The sequence below is a fragment of the Oncorhynchus keta genome, unplaced genomic scaffold, assembly GCF_023373465.1.
Source record: "Oncorhynchus keta strain PuntledgeMale-10-30-2019 unplaced genomic scaffold, Oket_V2 Un_scaffold_2232_pilon_pilon, whole genome shotgun sequence".
In the NCBI taxonomy this organism is placed as follows: domain Eukaryota; kingdom Metazoa; phylum Chordata; class Actinopteri; order Salmoniformes; family Salmonidae; genus Oncorhynchus; species Oncorhynchus keta.
The window spans coordinates 292,449-310,322 of NW_026290868.1; the positions used below are offsets into that span (position 1 = coordinate 292,449).

The 17,874-nt window shown below is 48.8% G+C and overlaps 1 protein-coding gene and 2 long non-coding RNA genes across 3 annotated transcripts in view; 1 reads left to right on the top strand and 2 right to left on the bottom strand.

Annotated features, from left to right (window-relative positions):
* The first annotated feature begins 2,042 nt into the window (after positions 1-2,042).
* dyrk2 (dual-specificity tyrosine-(Y)-phosphorylation regulated kinase 2) overlaps positions 2,043-17,874 on the top strand; it is a 28,973-nt gene continuing 13,141 nt past the window's right edge. Inside the window, exons 1-2 of the mRNA XM_052515258.1 lie at positions 2,043-2,507; positions 3,251-3,381. Of these exons, the coding sequence (XP_052371218.1) occupies positions 2,468-2,507; positions 3,251-3,381 (171 nt within the window). The 5' untranslated portion in view covers positions 2,043-2,467. The remainder of the gene's footprint in view (positions 2,508-3,250; positions 3,382-17,874) is intronic.
* Positions 7,914-8,725, bottom strand: LOC127928171 (uncharacterized). Its single transcript, XR_008130780.1, has 3 exons — positions 8,353-8,725; positions 8,113-8,304; positions 7,914-8,014 (listed from the first exon to the last, which is right to left on the bottom strand). It is a non-coding gene; the product is annotated as an uncharacterized LOC127928171 (long non-coding RNA).
* LOC127928172 (uncharacterized) lies at positions 9,567-14,741 on the bottom strand. The gene is made up of 3 exons (XR_008130781.1): positions 14,534-14,741; positions 10,771-11,253; positions 9,567-10,687 (listed from the first exon to the last, which is right to left on the bottom strand). It is a non-coding gene; the product is annotated as an uncharacterized LOC127928172 (long non-coding RNA).

The window sequence follows — 17,874 nt, forward strand, 5'->3', positions numbered from 1 at the left end:
CAACCAATAGAAGACAGTATCAGAACCAACCAATAGGTAGTATCAGAACCAACTAATAGAAGTATCAGAACCAACCAATAGAAGACAGGTTAGTATCAGAACCAACCAATAGAAGACAGGTCAGTATCAGAACCAACCAATAGAAGACAGGTTAGTATCAGAACCAACCAATGGAAGACAGGTTAGTATCAGAACCAACCAATAGAAGACAGGTTAGTATCAGAACCAACCAATAGAAGACAGGTTAGTATCAGAACCAACCAATAGAAGACAGGTTAGTATCAGAACCAACCAATAGAAGACAGGTTAGTATCAGAACCAACCAATAGAAGACAGGTTAGTATCAGAACCAACCAATAGAAGACAGGTTAGTATCAGAACCAACCAATGGAAGACAGGTCAGTATCAGAACCAACCAATAGAAGACAGGTTAGTATCAGAACCAACCAATAGAAGACAGGTTAGTATCAGAACCAACCAATGGAAGACAGGTCAGTATCAGTACCAACCAATAGAAGACAGGTCAGTATCAGAACCAACCAATAGAAGACAGGTTAGTATCAGAACCAACCAATAGAAGACAGGTCAGTATCAGAACCAACCAATAGAAGACAGGTTAGTATCAGAACCAACCAATAGAAGACAGGTTAGTATCAGAACCAACCAATAGAAGACAGGTTAGTATCAGAACCAACCAAGAAGACCAGTATCAGAACCAACCAATGGAAGACAGGTTAGTATCAGAACCAACCAATGGAAGACAGGTTAGTATCAGAACCAACCAATAGAAGACAGGTTAGTATCAGAACCAACCAATAGAAGACAGGTTAGTATCAGTACCAACCAATAGAAGACAGGTTAGTATCAGAACCAATAGAAGACAGGTTAGTATAGAAGACAGGTTAGTATCAGAACCAACCAATGGAAGACAGGTCAGTATCAGTACCAACCAATAGAAGACAGGTTAGTATCAGAACCAACCAATAGAAGACAGGTTAGTATCAGTATCAACCAATAGAAGACAGGTCAGTATCAGTACCAACCAATAGAAGACAGGTTAGTATCAGTATCAACCAATAGAAGACAGGTTAGTATCAGAACCAACCAATAGAAGACAGGTTAGTATCAGAACCAACCAATAGAAGACAGGTTAGTATCAGAACCAACCAATGGAAGACAGGTCAGTAGCAGTACCAACCAATAGAAGACAGGTTAGTATCAGAACCAACCAATAGAAGACAGGTTAGTATCAGAACCAACCAATGGAAGACAGGTCAGTATCAGTACCAACCAATAGAAGGGATAGTTGTAGTCCTGTGAGAACGAATAACACAACGGTTTAGTACAGTTGATGAATGTTAATGTGTAGATCCAATGTTGTGAATCTGTAACAGACGAAACACAGTTGTACCCCTTTGCAGCCTGACAATACCTGCAACTCAGACACTAATGAGAGAGTCTGCGTGCTAAAAGCTCATTGTTCAAGTAATGTACAATAGGGATTTCAGTTGCTATTGTCTGAAGAGAATGCATGTTGAAGTCCCATAGTGTGTTTCCTGGAGGCCTCATGATGGGCTCGTTAGACACATAGTGGTTCAGTGGGGCACCAAAGTGGGGCACCACAGTGCAGTAGAGTATCATATGTGTCTAGGGCTATACAGACTATTCTGACGTGCAAACCGATATTTAATTTCACAATATTATAAGAATGTGGTTAGGGGGGTGGTCAGGTGTTTGGTTAAGGTTTAGGGTTAAGGTAAAAGTTCTGTTTTAGTTTTTTGGATCGTTGCAAGTCAGAAAAGTCCTTATAGATCTTCCTATCACGTTATATTAATTAATGGTCCGGTTGGGTTTGGGTTCGTGATCACCAAGTGACCAAGAGGACTTCCCTAAATGTAGGCTGTCTGTCGGTTCCTGCTGGAACATAGGCTGGTGGTGCGTCGCCAGTTTAGCAACCGAACCAACCACATCTCACGCTCATTAGTGCGTGAGTCTGAGCGAGAGAGAGAGAGAGAGAGGTGGATGAGTGCAAGGACGATAGATAAGGAAGAAGGCAACACCCAAACTTGTTGACCGACTTATGTATTTGCAGTGTATGTGAGAGCGAATGATGCCGCTTCTGTTGCATCTGACGTTCGAATGTTGCTTGTGTTGAAGAAGAAGAAAAAACACGGAGTTAGTTTGTTGTTGTACTGATCTACAGTAGCCTAGCGTGGGATATATATATATATGTTTTTGTATCTATAGGTTCGTGTTTTTGGGGTTGTATTTTCAAGCGATGGTGGCAGCAGAAGCCACATTTCAGCTGGTGTTGATGGAAGACGTCCCAGTTTTGCAGAGTTGCACGTTGCGAATGTAAGACTGGATGTAGCTGATTGGAGTAGCGACATCGGTGATCACACAGCCGAGTGGGAGGAGGGGAGATTCTGAAAGTGGGTTTTTCTGTGTGTGTGACTCTCCAGCGGCCATGTTATCCAAGAAGCCGTGCGCTGCCGTCTACCCAACTGGTAAGGAACAACAATATGGAGCCGAACGGGCTAAACAATACGGTTAAACTCACTTTGATCGCCGGAGGAATATTGTTGATGGATTTTATGCCTTTTTTGTCGGGTCCTTTGTAACAAGTTTATTACACGTTTACGCCGAGTCTTGCTTCGGGTTTTCCCTGGTCTGTTGAAGAGGGGGGGAGCCTTTGCTAAAATAGTGTATCCCTGCTCTATGTTTTGAGTAGTTAATGGCGATACATTCGGGGATTTTGTTTCTTTCTTTCTCTAAAAGCCTGAAGTGGGCTGTTTGCAAAACCAAAGTCAAATGCTGGTGTGTTATTTATCCCATATGACAGTATGTGTGTGTCAAGAGAGAACACAGGTTTATTTCTGCAAGCACGACGGAATCATATGCCCACTGGTTTCTGTGTTGTTTTTCCCGATCTCTATATGCTACACGACTATGGGGCGCAAAGGGATCTTACAACCAGGACAGCCTACACTCTGGCGGTCGTCATCTGTTTTTCCAAGCACACATCACGGGGAATTAACCTACCTGTTTTTGCCGAAGCCATTGTCGCAAGAAGGATTTCCACCTACAATGACCCCCTAAATGCCTGCTTAAATTACTATCCTTAAAAGGGATTAAGACAAGAGTCCATAGCCTACTTTACAGCCTGACAACTCTGAGGTGGCCTATATGTGGGTAAAATAGGCCCATTCAGATTAACCTCATTTCCTGTGTCATTTTGTACGATCTGCAGGCAAAGGGGGTGAGATCTGCCAGCTACAGTCTTCCCCCGGAATCGGAGTCGGGGGTCCCCGGGCCGTAGCAGCGACAGACCCGCCATCGCCCGTCACACTACCACCCCTCAGGAATATCAAGTCGCTCACGGTACGTAACCGACGGAGCCATGCTTGCTTGTGGGTTTACTGTGGACTAAACATCGGCTTCTTCTTTTAATAATAATACTAATAATAGTGTGGACCTGCTGCCTATTGCAATGGGATACAGTAGTTTCATTTACATCGTGCATCTCTTATCTATAGGCTATAGAGACCGGAAATGGTGTCTAATAAAAACATGTTTTGTTGCGAACAGGGGAGTGTCGTTACATGGTTGTTACAACGTAGCGCCGCGGTTTGGTTTAGATTCAGCTGAACGGAATGCAACCACGTAACAAGTAGTCCTGCCACACTGTCACGTGAGGTGTACATTATAGGGCATTAGCACGTGTAGGGTACAGCAGACAATACATAGATATCAAGCTATATAGCGTGTAATCCTAGATAACGCGTACGGTAGTAGCCCTATGTCACGTGTGCTTATAGTTTTGTTTATGACCGTGGAAGGGCTACACGGTATTCGTTCTTTACGGTGCTGTAACTTTTACGATGATCGTAGCAGGCTGGCAGAGGCTAGATTTCAAGCTTGGAGCTTTAACGTTAGTTAGACTTCTCAGTGATACAGTTGCAACTTGCAGAAACCCAATGCACCATATTTAGGATTTGTTATTGCTGTTGTTGTTGCTGTTGTTGTTGCATGCCTACAGCGTTGTTGAGTTGACAGTTAGTTACGATGTTTAGCATGTTGTCAGACTGGTATAAAATGTGAGGCCACACGATAAGAGTGTTGTCTCGAAGCCATGGCCAGTGTGTTGTGTGTCTGGGGAGGGGAGGGGGGCGCACATGGATTCAGGGAAATTGAAGGTTGAGATTTAATAGGAGTTTGCATGCTGTGGAAAAAGATACAGTTGTATTTATGGTTACGATAATCACGTTGACAGAGAGCCTCTGCTTACCTGAGTATATGTGTCTTGTGGAGGTTGAAACAACCCGTACCGTGTACAGTGTAGCTACGTTAGCCGACTGACTTATAGCCTACCCGATGTTTACACGTGATCTCAGACAGATATGTCTTTATTTTGACAATCGAGACTGTAAGGTTCATATGTTGGGGGGGGAAGGGTTGTGTAAACATGACCCAAATGTAAACATGAAATGATATTGTAATGTTTTAATACTGGTGGATAGTTGGTCCAGCAGGCTCTATAAAAGCGTGTCCTGAAGTAATGGAGGATTTGGACGCCAGTTAAATGAAGGAGGAGTTTCCAGTCCTTTATTTAGTCCTTCCTTCAAATAGCTATAAATATAGACTCGGCCAGAAGGACGAGCTCAGCAGCTCAGCAGCTTTCTCCTGACAGAGGATTTTATTGGGCCCTTGTGTTTATCTTCAACTATGATTTAAGGAAAATAAAAACCTGACCAGGAAGTTCAAATCAAAATGAGGAAGATTTATATGGGTCCTTCCTGAAATAGCCCCAGGGACAATGTTGTTAAGTTGTAAATAAACCACGGATATATTCCTCACCAGTGTCTGTCTGTCTCTGTGAGGAACAGACATATTCCTCACCAGTGTCTGTCTCTGTGAGGAACAGACATATTCCTCACCTGTCTCTGTGAGGAACAGACATATTCCTCACCTGTCTCTGTCTCTGTGAGGAACAGACATATTCCTCACCAGTCTCTGTCTCTGTTCTGTGAGGAACAGACATATTCCTCACCTGTCTCTGTCTTTGAGGAACAGACATATTCCTCACCAGTCTCTGTCTCTGTGAGGAACAGACATATTCCTCACCAGTCTCTGTCTCTGTTCTGTGAGGAACAGACATATTCCTCACCAGTCTCTGTGTCTGTGAGGAACAGACATATTCCTCACCTGTCTCTGTGAGGAACAGACATATTCCTCACCAGTCTCTGTGCTCAGGACAGGTATAATCAATGGCTCGTGTCTACCTCCACCGTTCTCTGAGTGCTGATACTATTTAATCAGGTAATCTGTTAATTGTCAGGTTCAGACAGTGTTAGGTGTTGTATCTGGTCACACAATGTGTAGACTGTATCATAAATTCACAATTTCGCTTTCTGATTTACTCAACTATTTACCTCTAGTCATCCAAAGAACAAGTACATAGATTTGAACATAGATTTGACCGAATCTGCAAAACTAACTTTCACTGGGGAGGAACAAGACAATTCTCACCAGTGTCTTGTCTCTGTGTCTGTGAGGAACAGACATATTCCTCACCTGTCTCTGTGAGGAACAGACATATTCCTCACCAGTCTCTGTGCTCAGGACAGGTATAATCAATGGTCGCGTGTCTACCTCCACCGTTCTCTGAGTGCTGATACTATTTAATCAGGTAATCTTTGTTAATTGTCAGGTTCAGACAGTGTTAGGTGTTGTATCTGGTCACACAATGTGTAGACTGTATCATAAATTCCAGTAGCTTTCCCTGTCAGGCCTGTCCTTTTTCTAGTAATTCCTATTTACCTCTAGTCATCCAAAGAACAAGTACATAGATTTGAACAGTAGTTTGTCCATTCCAAAACTAACTTTCACTGGGGTCAGGGTCCTTTGTTCAAGTAGTCCTGGTGTCCATTCCAGTACTACTTCCCTGTCAGAGAATGTAGTCTTGTTCAATCAGTAGTCTTGGTGTCCATTCTGCAACTTCCCTGTCAGGCCTGTCCTTTGTTCAAGTAGTCCTGTGTATTTGGAATCATGTCATTGTAGCTACTCTCCCTGTCAGGCCTGTCCTTTGTTCTAGTAGTCCTGGTGTCCATTCCAGTAGCTACTCTCCCTGTCAGGCCTGTCCTTTGTTCTAGTAGTCCTGGTGCCATTCCAGTAGCTACTCTCCTGTCAGGCCTGTCCTTTGTTCTAGTAGTCCTGGTGTCCATTCCAGTAGCTACTCTCCCTGTCAGGCCTGTCCTTTGTTCAGTAGTCCTGTCCTGTCAGGCCTGTCCTTTGTTCTAGTAGTCCTGGTGTCCATTCCAGTAGCTACTCTCCCTGTCAGGCCTGTCCTTTGTTCTAGTAGTCCTGGTGTCCATTCCAGTAGCTACTCTCCCTGTCAGGCCTGTCCTTTGTTCAAGTAGTCCTGGTGTCCATTCCAGTAGATACTCTCCCTGTCAGGCCTGTCCTTTGTTCAAGTAGTCCTGGTGTCCATTCCAGTAGCTACTCTCCCTGTCAGGCCTGTCCTTTGTTCAAGTAGTCCTGGTGTCCATTCCAGTAGCTACTCTCCCTGTCAGGCCTGTCCTTTGTTCAAGTAGTCCTGGTGTCCATTCCAGTAGCTACTCTCCCTGTCAGGCCTGTCCTTTGTTCTAGTAGTCCTGGTGTCCATTCCAGTAGATACTCTCCCTGTCAGGCCTGTCCTTTGTTCAAGTAGTCCTGGTGTCCATTCCAGTAGCTACTCTCCCTGTCAGGCCTGTCCTTTGTTCAAGTAGTCCTGGTGTCCATTCCAGTAGCTACTCTCCCTGTCAGGCCTGTCCTTTGTTCAAGTAGTCCTGGTGTCCATTCCAGTAGCTACTCTCCCTGTCAGGCCTGTCCTTTGTTCTAGTAGTCCTGGTGTCCATTCCAGTAGCTACTCTCCCTGTCAGGCCTGTCCTTTGTTCTAGTAGTCCTGGTGTCCATTCCAGTAGCTACTCTCCCTGTCAGGCCTGTCCTTTGTTCTAGTAGTCCTGGTGTCCATTCCAGTAGCTACTCTCCCTGTCAGGCCTGTCCTTTGTTCAAGTAGTCCTGGTGTCCATTCCAGTAGCTACTCTCCCTGTCAGGCCTGTCCTTTGTTCTAGTAGTCCTGGTGTCCATTCCAGTAGCTACTCTCCCTGTCAGGCCTGTCCTTTGTTCTAGTAGTCCTGGTGTCCATTCCAGTAGCCTGTCAGGCCTGTCCTTTGTTCTAGTAGTCCTGGTGTCCATTCCAGTAGCAGTAGTCCTGGTGTCCACAGTTCTCCATGTCAGTTCCTGTCCATTGTTCCAGTAGTCCTGGAGTCCAGGACAGAGCTACTAAGGTCCATGTTCAGGCCTGTTATTGTGGTAGAATTAGCCCATCTAATGCTGTCAAGGTTCCAGTAGCTCTCTGTCCCTCAGTCAGGCCTGTCCTTTGTTCAAGTAGTCCTGTTTGTCCATTCCAGTAGACTACCTCATCCCTGTTGGCCTGTCACATCTGTTCTGGAACCAGTGTCCATTCCAGTAGCTAGGTGGTGAAGACATCTGTTCAGGCCAGTCCTTTGTTCAGTAGTCCTGGTGACATCCATTCCACCAGAACTCTCCCAGTCAGGCCTGTCCTTTGGTCAAGTACATCTGTGTCCATTCCAGAACTCACAGTACAGACAGTTGCTCCATGTGTTCCAGACAGTCATTGTTATCCAGAGAGGAGAAGGACATCTGAGAACCAGAACCTCACAGTACAGTGAGGTGGTAGAATTGGCCCATCTGTGTCAAGGTTGAACCAGAACCTCTACAGTACAGAGATGGTGAAGACATCTGTTCCGGAACCAGAACCTGAACTACAGTACAGAGGTGGTGAAGACATCTGTTCTGGAACCAGAACCTCTACAGTACAGAGAGGTGGTGTAGACATCTGTTCCGGAACCAGAACCTCTACAGTACAGAGAGGTGGTGAAGACATCTGTTCCGGAACCAGAACCTCTACAGTACAGAGAGGTGGTGAAGACATCTGTTCCGGAACCAGAACCTCTACAGTACAGAGAGGTGGTGAAGACATCTGTTCCGGGAACCAGAACCTCTACAGTACAGAGAGGTGGTGAAGACATCTGTTCCAGGAACCAGAACCTCTACAGTACAGAGAGGTGGTGAAGACATCTGTTCCGGAACCAGAACCTCTACAGTACAGAGAGGTGGTGAAGACATCTGTTCCGGAACCAGAACCTCTACAGTACAGAGAGGTGGTGAAGACATCTGTTCCGGAACCAGAACCTCTACAGTACAGAGAGGTGGTGAAGACATCTGTTCCGGAACCAGAACCTCTACAGTACAGAGAGGTGGTGTAGACATCTGTTCCGGAACCAGAACCTCTACAGTACAGAGAGGTGGTGAAGACATCTGTTCCGGAACCAGAACCTCTACAGTACAGAGAGGTGGTGAAGACATCTGTTCCGGAACCAGAACCTCTACAGTACAGAGAGGTGGTGAAGACATCTGTTCCGGAACCAGAACCTCTACAGTACAGAGAGGTGGTGTAGACATCTGTTCCGGAACCAGAACCTCTACAGTACAGAGAGGTGGTGAAGACATCTGTTCCGGAACCAGAACCTCTACCCCATCGGCGCAATATGAGAATAGGCAGCTATTTGAGACATATTTGCAGTCAGATATTATCACTCTCTGAGTTGGGACACTAGGGGGGGTGATAAATGACTGAGGTACCCCCGGCCGTCTGCAGAGAGCTGGGTCTTGTTCATCGTGCCCCAAACGGACTGAAACAGGGAGGGACTGACTGAACACGTGTGGTTTGTGTGTGTGGTTTGGGCTACAGACCAGTGGTATCCTGTAATCTGCAGCTGTCGTCCTCTCTAGCCTCTCCCTGACCTGCCCCCCTTCCTGTCCACATCATGTCCCTGTTAACCAACCAAGACACAGGACAAGTGTTAAAAAGACAGCATTTAGAACAGCTATTGAGAGACACACACACACACGCACACACACACACGCACACACACACACACACACACACACACACACACACACACACACACACACACACACACACACACACACACACACACACACACACACACACACACACACACACACACACACACACACACACACACACACACACACACTGCAGATGGTCTCAGAGGCAACAATACATGGCTGATCATTTCATAGACACGCTAGTTGAACATGATGTGACTGTGTGTAGATAAATATCTTAGTAAGTGTTGTATAAGTATGGTGGAATAACTCACGTTGACATGGTGGAATAACTCTAGTTGACACGGTGGAATAACTCACGTTGACATGGTGGAATAACTCACGTTGACATGGTGGAATAACTCATGTTGACATGGTGGAATAACTCACGTTGACATGGTGGAATAACTCTAGTTGACATGGTGGAATAACTTTAGTTGACATGGTGGAATAACTCTAGTTGACATGGTGGAATAACTCACGTTGACATGGTGGAATAACTTTAGTTGACATGATGGAATAACTCTAGTTGACATGGTGGAATAACTCTAGTTGACATGATGGAATAACTCTAGTTGACATGGTGGAATAACTCTAGTTGACATGGTGGAATAACTCTAGTTGACATGGTGGAATAACTCTAGTTGACATGGTGGAATAACTCTAGTTGACATGGTGGAATAACTCTAGTTGACATGGTGGAATAACTCTAGTTGACATGGTGGAATAACTCTAGTTGACATGGTGGAATAACTCCAGTTGACATGGTGGAATAACTCTAGTTGACATGGTGGAATAACTCTAGTTGACATGGTGGAATAACTCCAGTTGACATGGTGGAATAACTCTAGTTGACATGGTGGAATAACTCTAGTTGACATGGTGGAATAACTCTAGTTGACATGGTGGAATAACTCTAGTTGACATGGTGGACATTGTGGAATAACTCTAGTTGACATGATGGAATAACTCTAGTTGACATGGTGGAATAACTCATGTTGACATGGTGGAATAACTAGTTGACATGGTGGACATTGTGGAATAACTCTAGTTGACATGGTGGAATAACTAGTGGACATGGAGGAATAACTCTAGTGGACATGGTGGAATAACTAGTTGACATGGTGGAATAACTCTAGTTGACATGGTGGAATAACTCTAGTTGACATGGTGGAATAACTAGTTGACATGGTGGAATAACTCTAGTTGACATGGTGGAATAACTCTAGTTGACATGGTGGAATAACTCTAGTTGACATGGTGGAATAACTCTAGTTGACATGGTGGAATAACTCTACTTGACATGGTGGAATAACTCTACTTGACATGATGGAATAACTCTAGTTGACATGATGGAATAACTCTAGTTGACATGGTGGACATGGTGGAATAACTCTAGTTGACATGGTGGAATAACTCTAGTTGACATGGTGGAATAACTCTAGTTGACATGGTGGAATAACCAGTTGACATGGTGGAATAACTAGTTGACATGGTGGAATAACTCTAGTTGACATAGTGGAAGCATTTATAGCTCCCCCACCTCTCAACCCTGTTCTGTAGTACAGAGACCAGCTGACAACCACCTAAACTCTGTTCTGTAGTACAGAGACCAGCTAACAACCACCTCTCAACCCTGTTCTGTAGTACAGAGACCAGCTGACAACCACCTCAACCCTGTTCTGTAGTACAGAGACCAGCTGACAACCACCTCTCAACCCTGTTCTGTAGTACAGAGACCAGCTTACACCACCTCAACCCTGTTCTGTAGTACAGAGACCAGCTGACAAACACCTCAACCCTGTTCTGTAGTACAGAGACCAGCTGACAACTACCTCAACCCTGTTCTGTAGTACAGAGACCAGCTGACAACCACCTCTCAACCCTGTTCTGTAGTACAGAGACCAGCTGACAACCACCTAAACTCTGTTCTGTAGTACAGAGACCAGCTGACAACCACCTAAACTCTGTTCTGTAGTACAGATACCAGCTGACAACCACCTCTCAACCCTGTTCTGTAGTACAGAGACCAGCTGACAACCACCTCTCAATCCTGTTCTCTAGTACAGAGACCAGCTGACAACCACCTCTCAACCCTGTTCTGTAGTACAGAGACCAGCTGACAACATACAGGCATCAGGAACAGGGTGACATGCTGAACATTTCAGAAGGGGTCTATAGTTTATGACCGTGGTGCTTTAAAAAGACACACAATGTAAGCCTGCGCATTTACATCAAGGACATGCTGGGACTGACTGTCCCCTTAACCCAGAGGAACTAGTACCAGCTCTGTCCTGTCTCTGTTCCAGGGGACTGATGGTCCCCTTAACCCAGAGGACTGGTACCAGCTCTGTCCTGTCTCTGACCCAGGGGACTGACTGTCCCCTTAACCCAGAGGACTAGTACCAGCTCTGTCCTGTCTCTGACCCAGGGGACTAGTACCAGCTCTGTCCTGTCTCTGTTCCAGGGGACTAGTACCAGCTCTGTCCTGTCTCTGACCCAGGGCACTAGTACCAGCTCTGTCCTGTCTCTGACCCAGGGGACTAGTACCAGCTCTGTCCTGTCTCTGACCCAGGGGACTAGTACCAGCTCTGTCCTGTCTCTGTTCCAGGGGACTAGTACCAGCTCTGTCCTGTCTCTGACCCAGGGGACTAGTACCAGCTCTGTCCTGTCTCTGTTCCAGGGGACTAGTACCAGCTCTGTCCTGTCTCTGTTCCAGGGGACTAGTACCAGCTCTGTCCTGTCTCTGACCCAGGGGACTAGTACCAGCTCTGTCCTGTCTCTGACCCAGGGGACTAGTACCAGCTCTGTCCTGTCTCTGACCCAGGGGACTAGTAGCAGCTCTGTCCTGTCTCTGACCCAGGGGACTAGTACCAGCTCTGTCCTGTCTCTGACCCAGGGGACTAGTAGCAGCTCTGTCCTGTCTCTGACCCAGGGGACTAGTACCAGCTCTGTCCTGTCTCTGTTCCAGGGGACTAGTACCAGCTCTGTCCTGTCTCTGACCCAGGGGACTAGTACCAGCTCTGTCCTGTCTCTGTTCCAGGGGACTAGTACCAGCTCTGTCCTGTCTCTTTTCCAGGGGACTAGTACCAGCTCTGTCCTGTCTCTGTTCCAGGGGACTAGTACCAGCTGTGTCCTGTCTCTGTTCCAGGGGACTAGTACCAGCTCTGTCCTGTCTCTGACCCAGGGGACTAGTACCAGCTCTGTCCTGTCTCTGACCCAGGGGACTAGTACCAGCTCTGTCCTGTCTCTGACCCAGGGGACTAGTACCAGCTCTGTCCTGTCTCTGACCCAGGGGACTAGTACCAGCTCTGTCCTGTCTCTGACCCAGGGGACTAGTACCAGCTCTGTCCTGTCTCTGACCCAGGGGACTAGTACCAGCTCTGTCCTGTCTCTGACCCAGGGGACTAGTACCAGCTCTGTCCTGTCTCTGACCCAGGGGACTAGTACCAGCTCTGTCCTGTCTCTGACCCAGGGGACTAGTACCAGCTCTGTCCTGTCTCTGACCCAGGGGACTAGTACCAGCTCTGTCCTGTCTCTGACCCAGGGGACTAGTACCAGCTCTGTCCTGTCTCTGACCCAGGGGACTAGTACCAGCTCTGTCCTGTCTCTGACCCAGGGGACTAGTACCAGCTCTGTCCTGTCTCTGACCCAGGGGACTAGTACCAGCTCTGTCCTGTCTCTGACCCAGGGGACTAGTACCAGCTCTGTCCTGTCTCTGACCCAGGGGACTAGTACCAGCTCTGTCCTGTCTCTGACCCAGGGGACTAGTACCAGCTCTGTCCTGTCTCTGTCCAGGGGACTAGTACCAGCTCTGTCCTGTCTCTGACCCAGGGGGGACTAGTACCAGCTCTGTCCTGTCTCTGACCCAGGGGACTAGTACCAGCTCTGTCCTGTCTCTGACCCAGGGACTAGTACCAGCTCTGTCCTGTCTCTGTTCCAGGGGACTAGTACCAGCTCTGTCCTGTCTCTGACCCAGGGGACTAGTACCAGCTCTGTCCTGTCTAACCCAGGGGACCCAGCTCTGTCCTGTCTCTGACCCAGGGGACTAGTACCAGCTCTGTCCTGTCTCTGACCCAGGGGACTAGTACCAGCTCTGTCCTGTCTCTGTTCCAGGGACTAGTACCAGCTCTGTCCTGTCTCTGACCCAGGGGACTAGTACCAGCTCTGTCCTGTCTCTGACCCAGGGGACTAGTACCAGCTCTGTCCTGTCTCTGACCCAGGGGACTAGTACCAGCTCTGTCCTGTCTCTGTTCCAGGGGACTAGTACCAGCTCTGTCCTGTCTCTGACCCAGGGGACTAGTACCAGCTCTGTCCTGTCTCTGTTCCAGGGACTAGTACCAGCTCTGTCCTGTCTCTGACCCAGGGGACTAGTACCAGCTCTGTCCTGTCTCTGACCCAGGGACTAGTACCAGCTCTGTCCTGTCTCTGACCCAGGGGACTAGTACCAGCTCTGTCCTGTCTCTGTTCCAGGGGACTGTACCAGCTCTGTCCTGTCTCTGACCCAGGGGACTAGTACCAGCTCTGTCCTGTCTCTGTTCCAGGGGACTAGTACCAGCTCTGTCCTGTCTCTGACCCAGGGGACTAGTACCAGCTCTGTCCTGTCTCTGTTCCAGGGGACTAGTACCAGCTCTGTCCTGTCTCTGACCCAGGGGACTAGTACCAGCTCTGTCCTGTCTCTGTTCCAGGGGACTAGTACCAGCTCTGTCCTGTCTCTGACCCAGGGGACTAGTACCAGCTCTGTCCTGTCTCTGACCCAGGGGACTAGTACCAGCTCTGTCCTGTCTCTGACCCAGGGGACTAGTACCAGCTCTGTCCTGTCTCTGTTCCAGGGGACTAGTACCAGCTCTGTCCTGTCTCTGACCCAGGGGACTAGTACCAGCTCTGTCCTGTCTCTGTTCCAGGGGACTAGTACCAGCTCTGTCCTGTCTCTGACCCAGGGGACTAGTACCAGCTCTGTCCTGTCTCTGACCCAGGGGACTAGTACCAGCTCTGTCCTGTCTCTGACCCAGGGGACTAGTACCAGCTCTGTCCTGTCTCTGTTCCAGGGGACTAGTACCAGCTCTGTCCTGTCTCTGTTCCAGGGGACTAGTACCAGCTCTGTCCTGTCTCTGACCCAGGGGACTAGTACCAGCTCTGTCCTGTCTCTGACCCAGGGGACTAGTACCAGCTCTGTCCTGTCTCTGTTCCAGGGGACTAGTACCAGCTCTGTCCTGTCTCTGACCCAGGGGACTAGTACCAGCTCTGTCCTGTCTCTGTTCCAGGGGACTAGTACCAGCTCTGTCCTGTCTCTGACCCAGGGGACTAGTACCAGCTCTGTCCTGTCTCTGTTCCAGGGGACTAGTACCAGCTCTGTCCTGTCTCTGACCCAGGGGACTAGTACCAGCTCTGTCCTGTCTCTGTTCCAGGGGACTAGTACCAGCTCTGTCCTGTCTCTGACCCAGGGGACTAGTACCAGCTCTGTCCTGTCTCTGTTCCAGGGGACTAGTACCAGCTCTGTCCTGTCTCTGACCCAGGGGACTAGTACCAGCTCTGTCCTGTCTCTGTTCCAGGGGACTAGTACCAGCTCTGTCCTGTCTCTGTTCCAGGGGACTGACTGTCCCCTTAACCCAGAGGACTGCTACCAGCTCTGTTCTGTCTCTGACCCAGGGGACTGACTGTCCCCTTAACCCAGAGGACTAGTACCAGCTCTGTCCTGTCTCTGACCCAGGGGACTAGTACCAGCTCTGTCCTGTCTCTGACCCAGGGCACTAGTACCAGCTCTGTCCTGTCTCTGTTCCAGGGGACTAGTACCAGCTCTGTCCTGTCTCTGTTCCAGGGACTAGTACCAGCTCTGTCCTGTCTGTGACCCAGGGGACTAGTACCAGCTCTGTCCTGTCTCTGTTCCAGGGGACTAGTACCAGCTCTGTCCTGTCTCTGTTCCAGGGGACTAGTACCAGCTCTGTCCTGTCTCTGACCCAGGGACTAGTACCAGCTCTGTCCTGTCTCTGACCCAGGGACTAGTACCAGCTCTGTCCTGTCTCTGTTCCAGGGGACTAGTACCAGCTCTGTCCTGTCTCTGACCCAGGGGACTAGTACCAGCTCTGTCCTGTCTCTGTTCCAGGGGACTAACCCAGGGAGTACCAGCTCTGTCCTGTCTCTGACCCAGGGGACTAGTACCAGCTCTGTCCTGTCACTGTTCCAGGGGACTAGTACCAGCTCTGTCCTGTCTCTGACCCAGGGGACTAGTACCAGCTCTGTCCTGTCTCTGACCCAGGGGACTAGTACCAGCTCTGTCCTGTCTCTGACCCAGGGGACTAGTACCAGCTCTGTCCTGTCTCTGACCCAGGGGACTAGTACCAGCTCTGTCCTGTCTCTGTTCCAGGGGACTAGTACCAGCTCTGTCCTGTCTCTGACCCAGGGGACTAGTACCAGCTCTGTCCTGTCTCTGACCCAGGGGACTAGTACCAGCTCTGTCCTCTGTTCCAGGGGACTAGTACCAGCTCTGTCCTGTCTCTGACCCAGGGGACTGGTACCAGCTCTGTCCTGTCTCTGTTCCAGGGGACTAGTACCAGCTCTGTCCTGTCTCTGTTCCAGGGGACTAGTACCAGCTCTGTCCTGTCTCTGACCCAGGGGACTAGTACCAGCTCTGTCCTGTCTCTGACCCAGGGGACTAGTACCAGCTCTGTCCTGTCTCTGACCCAGGGGACTAGTACCAGCTCTGTCCTGTCTCTGACCCAGGGGACTAGTACCAGCTCTGTCCTGTCTCTGTTCCAGGGGACTAGTACCAGCTCTGTCCTGTCTCTGACCCAGGGGACTAGTACCAGCTCTGTCCTGTCTCTGTTCCAGGGGACTAGTACCAGCTCTGTCCTGTCTCTGACCCAGGGGACTAGTACCAGCTCTGTCCTGTCTCTGACCCAGGGGACTAGTACCAGCTCTGTCCTGTCTCTGTTCCAGGGGACTAGTACCAGCTCTGTCCTGTCTCTGACCCAGGGGACTAGTACCAGCTCTGTCCTGTCTCTGACCCAGGGGACTAGTACCAGCTCTGTCCTGTCTCTGTTCCAGGGGACTAGTACCAGCTCTGTCCTGTCTCTGTTCCAGGGGACTAGTACCAGCTCTGTCCTGTCTCTGACCCAGGGGACTAGTACCAGCTCTGTCCTGTCTCTGACCCAGGGGACTAGTACCAGCTCTGTCCTGTCTCTGACCCAGGGGACTAGTACCAGCTCTGTCCTGTCTCTGACCCAGGGGACTAGTACCAGCTCTGTCCTGTCTCTGACCCAGGGGACTAGTACCAGCTCTGTCCTGTCTCTGTTCCAGGGGACTAGTACCAGCTCTGTCCTGTCTCTGACCCAGGGGACTAGTAGCAGCTCTGTCCTGTCTCTGACCCAGGGGACTAGTACCAGCTCTGTCCTGTCTCTGTTCCAGGGGACTAGTACCAGCTCTGTCCTGTCTCTGACCCAGGGGACTAGTACCAGCTCTGTCCTGTCTCTGACCCAGGGGACTAGTACCAGCTCTGTCCTGTCTCTGACCCAGGGGACTAGTACCAGCTCTGTCCTGTCTCTGACCCAGGGGACTAGTACCAGCTCTGTCCTGTCTCTGACCCAGGGGACTAGTACCAGCTCTGTCCTGTCTCTGTTCCAGGGGACTAGTACCAGCTCTGTCCTGTCTCTGACCCAGGGGACTAGTACCAGCTCTGTCCTGTCTCTGACCCAGGACAAGGGAACTAGACAGTCGGTCCCCTGGAACTGGACAATCAACACCTCTAGGAGACCAGTCTCTAGTACTGTCCTCTGATACGTTGTGATGAATTATCACACAGTGACCTCTAGGAGACCAGTCTCTAGTACTGTCCTCTGACAGTGGATGAATTATCACACAGTGACCTCCAGGAGACCAGTCTCTAGTACAGGACAGTAATACGTTATGATGAATTATCACAGACAGACTCTAGTCTAGGAGACCAGTCTCTAGGACAGTAATGGTTTTTCTAGTCTACAGACAGGACAGTAATGGGTTGTGGAGACAGACTCTAGTCTACAGACAGGACAGTAATGGTTTTTCTAGTCTACAGACAGGACAGTGATGGTATGTCTAGTCTACAGACAGGACAGTAATGGTTTGTCTAGTCTACAGACTGGACAGTGATGGTTTGTGGAGACAGACTCTAGTCTACAGACAGGACAGTGATGGTTTGTCTAGTCTACAGACAGGACAGTGATGGTTTGTGGAGACAGACTCTAGTCTACAGACAGGACAGTGATGGTTTGTCTAGTCTACAGACAGGACAGTGATGGTTTGTGGAGACAGACTCTAGTCTACAGACAGGACAGTGATGGTTTGTCTAGTCTACAGACAGGACAGTGATGGTTTGTGGAGACAGACTCTAGTCTACAGACAGGACAGTAATGGTTTGTCTAGTCTACAGACAGGACAGTGATGGTTTGTGGAGACAGACTCTAGTCTACAGACAGGACAGTGATGGTTTGTCTAGTCTACAGACAGGACAGTAATGGGTTGTCTAGTATACAGACTGGACAGTGATGGTTTGTCTAGTCTACAGACAGGACAGTAATGGGTTGTCTAGTCTACAGACAGGACAGTGATGGTTTGTCTAGTCTACAGACAGGACAGTAATGGGTTGTCTAGTCTACAGACAGGTCAGTGATGGTTTGTCTAGTCTACAGACAGGACAGTAATGGTTTGTCTAGTCTACAGACAGGACAGTGATGGTTTGTGGAGACAGACTCTAGTCTACAGACAGGACAGTGATGGTTTGTCTAGTCTACAGACAGGACAGTAATGGGTTGTCTAGTATACAGACTGGACAGTGATGGTTTGTCTAGTCTACAGACAGGACAGTAATGGGTTGTCTAGTCTACAGACAGGACAGTAATGGTTTGTGGAGACAGACTCTAGTCT